Genomic DNA, 8,663 nt, shown 5'->3' on the forward strand with positions numbered 1-8,663 from the left:
ACACAGGTGTGGCAGGACAGCTCGTACGGGACAGCTTCCCTCCATCCCTCAGAGACTCACTGCCTGGCGGGCCCTGATCTGGGAGGATGGCGGATGGACGTTTCCGTGAAACCCAAGGAACCCTAATCACGTCTGTTGGCTTTTCCATAAACCCGGGCGTTTGTCAAGCTGGGCAGCACATTAGAACCACCAGGGGAGCTTTGCCCATCCTGACGCCCAGGCTGCGCCCAGGCCAATTAAGCCAGAATCCTGAGGGCGGGAGCCCGGCCTTCCTAACAAAGCTCTTCCGGGAAGCACACCTGTATGGTCAGCATCCACAGGTAGCTTGTTAGAGATGCAAATTCTCCAGCCCCACCCTAGCATGGCTGACTCAGAATCTCTGCGGGTGGGGCCCCGCAGTCTGTAGTTCAACAAGCCCCCCCCCAGGAGAGTCCAATTCTGAAAAACTGTGAGGGGCACCCTCTCAGACTGGGGCGGTGAGGCACGGGCGGTGCCCACCAGGAACTCGACACCTCTGCAAATACCCAGCTTAGTAAGAGACATTCAGTTGAAAGACACTTTTTGGGAAAAGAAAAAAACTGACTCTAATTAATTAATTACCAAGGGCCAGGGAACTCTTCAAGCTGGGTTATTCTCCCTTATTCAGTTGGAAATATTCCCTGCTCTGAGTTTGGAATTGTGAAACGTCCTCTCTCTTACACGCTGGAGCGAGTCCCTCACCACGCCTCCCATTCCACGGCACAGGGCTGGCACATAGTAGGTGCTCACTAAACGTCAGTTTCTCTTCTTCCCATTTCCCCTGGGCATTTCTAGAACCGTGGCTTACATACATCCTACGGCTGTTTTGATTTATAGTAAAGTTAGCCACAGTGCCCAAGTGCATTGTGTGGGGGTGGCCGGGTGGCCAGCTGGCCGGGGATTAGGACATACTGGGTCTCGTCCAGCTGGAGCTGGTTGTCCTTACGTTAAAACCTTTGCCATCACCGAGGGATATAAAGGGAAGTGAATGAAGCGGGAAGCACATTACATTGATGCTTTTATGACATCTCCACAAAATGACCTGTCCTATTTCCTTGATTCTATGACACGTCATTGATTCCCAAGAGATTTTTCTTTTCCTTTTTTGGTGGGGAAAAAATGCAGAAACAGTAGATGTATACATCAACTATAAAGTGAAATTGTGTTTTAGAAAAGTGAAAAATGTGTATCTCAGAGGCAAGGAAATAGGATTTTCCTATGAACGACAATTGGAAGCAAGATGTGAAAATACCATAAATGATGTGCATGGGTTTTGGATCATCTTTTGATCTTTTGGGGTTCTTGTCATGGGTATTAACATGGAGTTTGTGCAATGATTGAAAAATAAAATTTACTAAGGGCAAGAAATTCCATTTGCCATAAGAGCCAGAAAGTCTCTTGCGGGAGAATATGACAACATGCGGCCATTGGGAAATCTGCTAGGACGTGGTCCTAGTTTGCAGGGCTTGGATTTAGTCCCCGCATAACCTTGGGTAAGTCACTTGCTGAGCCTGTTTCTTCACTTGCAAAATGGAAATCATGTTTCTCTCCACCTGGCCTGGCTCCTGTGTGGTTAGAGAATCAAACGCAGGGATTATTGAAGGGAAGAGCAGGTGGAAACTAATCTGCTTAGCCCGGGGAGGGGGTGTTTCTGGGACTCCACCCCGTCCCAGAATCCCAAGCGCACGGCCCTGTGGCAGATCCTGTTTCTGCAAAGGCAGGTCGCAGCTGACGCCCTCTGCTTCCAGAGAGGCCCCCCTGCCTTATTTGCTGGGCAAAAACTCAATGCCTTAGACTGTTGCCAAAATCTCAGATCCACTGGTGCCTGAGGATGCATGGTGGGGGGCAGGCCCGTCACTCAGCATAGGACATACAGGTGCCTGGTGTGCCCTGGGGGCAGCCAAAGGGCCTGAGGTTCCCACCACTGTGGTCTCCCTCTTTGGGGGAAATTATTCCACAGGAAGGTCCCGATAAACACGCAAAGGTGTTATTTTAGCAAGATCAACGCTAAAATTTAGAACAGAGATTGCAGCCCATCCAGATGGACTTTTTTTGGCCTTCGTGGGATTTTTTTTTTTTTTTAATGTTTGAATTTCCCATAAAGCCATAATCCCTTTCATTCCTGTGGCCGCTGCCTGGGCTGTGGTAGCGCTGGACGTGGCAGTTCCAACTAGGGCTGCCTGGGCCCCAGAGCCCCAAGAGAACTTCCAGGGTGCCAGACGTGCTCTGGAAGAAGAGCCTCGGGCCGCCTCCGCCGGGGGCTTCCTGCTGCAGCCCGTGTGCGCGTGCAGAAATTCGGGGAGCAGAGAGGGCTGCCCACCCAGACTGCAAAGGGGAGGATGTTTTACTCCACAGTCAGCGTGGAGAGGATTTCCAAGCCAAGAAGGGAGAACAGCTGGCTGGAGAGCATTCGTCCCTGTGCTCAACCACGTTTCCTGAGTGCCTCCCCTGTGCTAGCCACTGTCCTCTAGGGGTGGACATTTAATTCCCCCAACAGTCTATGCAAGAGGTATTATTGTCCCTATTTACAGATGACTAAACTGAGGCCAGGTCACAGTGGCGTCCCTCCCCTTCAGACAACCTGCACCCCAATTGTTGCCGCCTGCTTCCCGGACCGGCGCGGCCGGGGAGGAGGTTATCGGGCCTGTGCTGGGGGGTGACCCACTCATTGCCCTTTGGTCGTTTGATTGTCCTAGATGCTCTGGCTGGGGTCAAAATCTCCAGAGGCCCCCTCAGCCCGGGCTCTCTGCCCAGGTAGCCTCACCCAGCCTGCCGAGGTGGGGCTGAGCAACCTTATCGACTGGCCTGGGTGTGCCCCTGTTGGGAGAAGATGGACCCAGCGGGGGCAGGGCACACGCACGTGGACCAGCTGACCTCTGCCTTGTCCCCCACACCCAGAGGCTGTAAACAGACTTTCTTAAGGGCTTCTTAAGAAATGCTCGGGTTTACTGGGGCTCCTCTGCTTATCAAAAAATTACCTGACAGGGTAGAAACTTTGGGAAGTATAGCAAAAGTATGTAAAAGTCACCCACAATGGCACCAGCTAGAGATGACCATTGCTGGTATTTGGGAGTGTATTTCCTCTTCATCTCAAAGTTAAACATGAACTACCACCAGGCTGTACTCTTCTATGGGGGCAGGGGTCACAGTTATTTGGTTGTTTGGCTTTTATTAATTCCCTTCCATCATTTTTGACCTGCTTGGGGACTTTTTTTTTTTTTTTTTTTAATGCTTTTTTAGTACGTAGCACACAGACTTCAGGAAATACTTGTTCGATGAAAGGATTGGCCGGGCCTGGTAATGGCTGGGGCCGGAACGCTGGCTGGCTGCAGGCGTGCCCAGCACGGGCTGAGAAGTCTCATCACCATTCACCATCCAGCCATTCCTGGTATCCCTGGCATGAGTTCAGCCCTCATCCGACATCACTGGTGTTTGTCCACCTTGAATAAGGGGGAAGCAGGTGGAGGGGGGAGCCCCGATCCTGGGGCTGTGGAGTCTGGCAGGGCTCCCAGCCTCAGAGTTGGCAGGCGGGAGGAACCAGGTTCGGAGAAAGCAGGAGGGGGGAGGGGGGACACAGGAAGGCCGCAGGTTCTAAGCACAGAGGCTCTTAAGCGTCGCCAGCGAGGTCAGTGGGTTTTTCTTGCTGGAGACTTCCAAGAAAGGTGTTGGGGGAGCATCTCGGTGGACTGGGTCAGGGGCCACCTACCCCTGGGGAGGGGCAAAACCAGAGACTTCAGGAGCCCATGAAGTGAGCGAGGAGGCCTGGGCAGCCTGCAGGACAGAGGAGGGTGTGGTCACACAGCCAAGCTGGGGGAAGGATGGCAGAGACTTCGGCCAGGGCACGGGTTTCCCTTACGAGGCCGGGCAGGCTTCCTGAGCCTCTGCAGGCAGCCGGTGCGGGGAGGAGCCGGCTCTGTGATTCTCGGTTGGCTCAATCCCCTCTTAGATCCGGGAGCTGGTGGGAGGCTTCCAGTGGGAGGCTCTGGCCGGCCCGCTCTACAGAGGTGCTTGAGGATTCTTCCTGGAAAACCAGCAGGAGGAGGAAGCGAACGATGCCAGGCCACCGGCCCAGCCTGGGTGATGAGGAGCCTGGTGTTGGAATCCAAACTCTGCCACGTCCAAGCCGGGTGACCACGGGCGAGCAGGAGATTTAACTTCTCTTGAGTTTCAGTGTCTTCCACTGTGAAATGAAGATGAAAATACACACACACACACACACACACACACACACACACACACACACAATTTCTTCTGTCCCCTTCCCCCACTCAGGGTTGCGGGGAGGTTCATGCAAGATGAAATAGGCAAAAGGGCCTGACATATCTAGGTGCTCAGTAAAGGTCATCCTCCCCTGAACTGCGTTCTCAGAACTGATTGCACACCTGAATTGCCTTGGGAATTTGTTTAAACCACGGACTCCTCCCCACCCACCCCCTGCCAAGCAGGTCTGCGTTTTCCACACGACCCAGGCCCAGGGGATTCTGAGGCAGCAGGACCCCAGGTCAGCACTAAGGATGACACAAGGCTGTTGCCAGCCAGGGGCCTGAGCAGAGGTGCAGTCTGTCCCCACCCTCACAGCCTTGGCCACTGCCTTGGCCCCAGCCTGCAGCCCCTCCCCCCGCGGGCGCCGTGGGCCATGTTGTGAGCTGCTGGTTGCTGGGATGCAGTGTGGGTTTTTGTCTGCCTTCTCCACCCCATGCCAGCCCGCCCAGCAGGCCCCACTGCCTTGGCAACGCATTGCAAAGTCCACACAAAGGGAAACTGCGCCAGGGAGGCTGGTCCTGCCTGACGCCAGGGAAGCGTTTCTATGGCAACGCTGACATCACCAGCTCAGTAGGCTGCAGAGTCAGGCCCTGAATGGAGGCGCCTGGGTGTTGGTGCCGTGGCGACATGGAGGAGGGCGACCAGGGCTCTACAATGCCGGGGTTTGGGGGAGTGGGGGGTGAGGGGTCTGCCCCTGGGTTGAAAACCCTCCCTGCCCCTGACTTGCTAGGTGGCTTTGAGCAAGACACAGGGCCTGTCGGAGACTCAGTCTCCTCACCTATAAAATAGAACCAACAATCCACCTTGCAGTGAGGATCAGATAAAGTCATGGCTAATGTATGAGTACGGGGCAAATTGTGGAGATCTAATCCAGTGGTGGTAACTTCGGGTGGTTTCCAGGGAAAGTTGGGGAGCAGCCTGAGCTCCCCGACCGCTGGGCCCCTTGATGTGGGATCCAGGAGGACAGCCTGGGATTGGGGCAGGAGAAGGCACAGCCGCCTGTCAGCCCCCTGCACCCGCCAGGCTGCACCTCTTCTCGGTGGGGAGGACAAGCGTATTTGGTGAGGAAGGTCACAGGATGGGGAGACTTTAGGGACTGGATGGTGGCTCAGGGGTTTTCTGGGTTCACACCCAGGAAGCAGGTGTGACAGGCCCAGGTTCGTACCCTGCACGGTGATGGAGTCAGGATGCGGACAGGGGTTCCCCGTGCCTGGGTGGGCCCTGTGGGTGGAGCCACCTCTGTTCCCTGCACGGTGGCAGCAACCCTGACTCCTCTGCAGGAAATAAACAGTCAGAGGCACAGGGTGGGACCTTCTGAGGTCAGTGAAGCTGTAGGTTGGAGTCCACCCACGGTGTGCTGGGCAGAAGCAAGGCCAGGCAGCTGGGAGCTGGGGACGGCTACTTGGCCTTGCTCTTTGCTGCCATCCCCCTGGGAGGCTCTCTGCAGGGACAGGGTGGTGTGTACAGAGGGTTCCCTCAGATATATGCTTCCCCAAGCTCTGCCTAGGGTCCCCGCCCCGCCCCAGCACACATGGTGAGGGTGTCCCCCAGCCACACGGCGGGGGACAATTCCAGGAGAGGGCCTCAGGCATCCAGGGAGCGTTCTGCCCGGCCAGCTCACCCCCACCACCAGCCTGTCCCCTGGCAGGGCCTGGGACCTGCCCTGGGCTCTCCATCTCCAAGGGAATTGCTGGGGTCTGTCCCCACCCAGTGTCTCAACCACGCAGTGTCTCAGTGTGTCCTGGTGCCCCATCCTGCCAGACTTTGCTCAACTTCCACCCAGACACCTGCGCCCAGCCCTGCCCTGGCCCAAGGGACCTCTCTGGGCTCTCAGCTTCCTCTGGGGGAGGGCAGACCTCCCACCACACCAGCGGTCACGTCCCTGGTCAATCCCTCTGGAAGCTTCCATGCACTGAAGACAGCCATTCTGACCTCAAATGCTCCTCCCTTGCCTTAGGAAGGCTGTAGATCTGAGTGCTGTTTCCTCCTGCTCCCGGGGGGAGTCGCCCTCCTTCACCCCCAGGACCTCTGGGGCCGGGGAAGGCCCTGCCACTTGGGTGGAGAGGTCGTGTGCTGCCCTTGAAGCTGCAAAGCTGCAGTTGGGTCACGGGGAAGAGAAAGGTGCCATGTGGTCACTTTGCCACCTCTGCGTCCCTGTGGACCCTTTGCCCCCCTTGGCCATGAACTGACTCCTGCTCACCCCGCTGAGGCCTCCTGCTCAGCTGGACTGTGACCGCCATTGTTTGGTTTCAAACCGGTTCTGTGAGTGTGGCTCCAGTCCAATGTCGACACTGGGGGAAGTCACCATGGGGTGCCCTGGAGGAGGCAGGCTTCTGGGGACAGAAGCTCTGGAACGTGGAGGGAGAAGGAGCGTCCCTTGTGAGATAGAGGTCCAAGGAGCCCCCCTACCCAGTAGCTGAATTTTGTGCCCACCTGAGACTTGCCCTCTTCCTCTCAGCAGAAGGGAGCCGCATTTACCTCCCAAAGCTGCCTGGCCCCGTGGAAGAATGGTGGCCAGCCTTGGGACACCGGCCACACCCTTTCCCTTTGCCTCAGAGAGGGAGGAATTGGGTCAAAGGGTGGAAGAACCTGGCAGGAGGCTCCCTCCCCACTCCCAGGTCATGGGCTTCCCCCGGCTGCATCTTTCTGTCCCCTCCCTGCAGCACAGTGGCCCCCCAGTATCCAAGGCTAGTGTCCCCCTCACATTTGGGGAAGAGCCCAGCTTGCTCAGCCACATGCTCTGGCCTTAGCAAGGTGCCCAGAACTGGCTAGGTGACCATGGTGCTGGGCCAGGCCTTCAGACGCCCCGGATGGGGGCTGCAGGGACTCAGTCCTTGACTGTTTGCCTTGAGTGTGCTCAACCCAGCACTGATTTCCATAACATGGTTTTGCATGAGAAACAAGTCCGCCCGTGGTGTGGGGAGAGCCCCAGCTGCGGCCTGGTGTGGGCAGCTGCCCTTGGCCTGCCCTCCCCGCGGCCCTGGCTCCCGCCTCACGCTGACCTGTGAAGGTTCCTCAGTCAAGGTCTTGCCCCGCAGCACGGCATCGAGTGGCCTTGGCGGTGAGGGTGCAGGCTGCCTCCTGGGGACGCCCTGGCGTCCCCCACTCCTCGGAGGGTGAAATCACAACACAGGGGCACAGGGAGCCGTGGGGGGAGCTGTTGAGCACCCACTGTGCGCCAGGCCCCACACTCCACCTTCACAAGACCTGCCAAGGAAGGAGGTATCATTTTCAGGGTACCAAGAAGGAAAGCAAGTCACAGCTAGGACCGTGTTGGGCCAGGAGTGACCCAGGCTTGTCTGACGGGCACCTCTCTTGCGTCGCGTGTCATCTCTGACTAGGGAGCATTATGACCCTGGCACCTTAGGGCTCTCACACACTGGGAGCGGGTGGGCGAGGCTCCTTCCTCCCCAAGGTCTCCAAAAGCTGCAGCCAACTCCCTCTGCCCACCTGGGACTGTGGGCTGGGGTGGGGTTCTCTTTCTCCCCTTCCTTTCTCTGGAAAGTTGGCACCGAGGGGGCAGGGGCAGGGTGGGCACACAGTGACAGGCGAGCCCTGCTCAGCATGACTGGCACTACGTCCTCGGTGTGAACAGACAGACTGTCTCAGGGCCGAGACAGGCCGAACCAGCCCGAAACGAAATGAAGAAAGGGCAGGTCAGGGAAGCCTCACTCTCCAAGTGGCTGTTGATTTCAAAAGTCTTTTCATCAGTCCAGCACTCAGACCAGACACGTGGCGTCCTGGGCCTCTTTCGCAGGAGCAGGGTCAGGCCTGGAGCAGGCCTGGGGGCTGCAGACAAGCCTGCGTCTTGAGCCGGCGTCGGAGGCCTGGTCTCCCTGGGCCTGGGCTGCTGCCGCACTTTGAGTAAGGCTCCCAATCTTGCTGACTCCGTTTCCTGGCCTGTAACCCGGGCTGGTAAAACCTGCTCTGCCTACGCAAGAAGGGTGTTGCGGGAGCAGAGGAGATCCTGTGCTCGGCTCTCTAACCTCTACCCGGGCAGGTGCTGAACAAAGGGAAGGGGTGGGCCGCCACCCCCCTCACACAATCCAGGGGACCTAAGGACATCCAGCTCTGTTTGGAGAACCAGAGCTTCTCTCCAGAGACTGTGAGGTGGACCCCACCCCACCCCCAGTCAGCTCCACCTCTTTGGCGCAGCCACAGTGCACCAAGAAGGCCGGTGACTCATGGTGACTTCACTCCTCTCTGCTTCAGTGGCTTATCCTGTAAAATGGGCCGAGTGGCTCTCGGTTAAGAAATCTCCCAAGGAAAGGTCCCCCGTGGCTGTGGCATTCTGTGGTTATGTGCATGGCTGGGATGACACGGGAGGGGGGTCTCACACGGCTCCTCCAGAGCCTGTCACATTTCCACAAACAACCAAAGAC

General features: G+C 57.2%; 1 protein-coding gene across 4 annotated transcripts; it reads right to left on the minus strand.

The window, feature by feature from the left end:
• Positions 1-3,070: 3,070 nt before the first annotated feature.
• LOC123650600 lies at positions 3,071-8,385 on the minus strand. Of its 4 annotated transcripts, none has more exons than XR_006739428.1 (4): positions 7,732-8,385; positions 7,284-7,488; positions 6,214-6,629; positions 3,071-4,198 (listed from the first exon to the last, which is right to left on the minus strand). XR_006739428.1 is itself a non-coding variant. In XM_045569488.1 (4 exons), exon 4 carries the CDS (start codon positions 5,955-5,957, stop codon positions 4,824-4,826), a length of 1,134 nt encoding a protein of 377 aa, XP_045425444.1. In that variant the 5' UTR covers positions 5,958-6,374; positions 6,482-6,629; positions 7,284-7,488; positions 7,732-8,385; the 3' UTR covers positions 3,071-4,823. The 4 variants fall into 4 exon arrangements, 2 of the variants coding, with proteins under 2 accessions (XP_045425444.1, XP_045425443.1); XR_006739427.1 differs by having other exon boundaries at positions 3,071-3,789; positions 3,875-6,629; XM_045569488.1 differs by having other exon boundaries at positions 3,071-6,374; positions 6,482-6,629.
• Between the last annotated feature and the right edge of the window lie 278 nt (positions 8,386-8,663).

The sequence above is a fragment of the Lemur catta genome, chromosome 15, assembly GCF_020740605.2.
Source record: "Lemur catta isolate mLemCat1 chromosome 15, mLemCat1.pri, whole genome shotgun sequence".
NCBI classification, from domain to species: Eukaryota; Metazoa; Chordata; class Mammalia; order Primates; family Lemuridae; genus Lemur; species Lemur catta.

What these genes read in the sequence shown, in the direction of transcription:
- LOC123650600 (XM_045569487.1), bottom strand. Translation starts at nt 5,957, where the DNA reads ATGGAGAGCCCAGGGCAGGTCCCAGGCCCTGCCAGGGGACAGGCTGGT.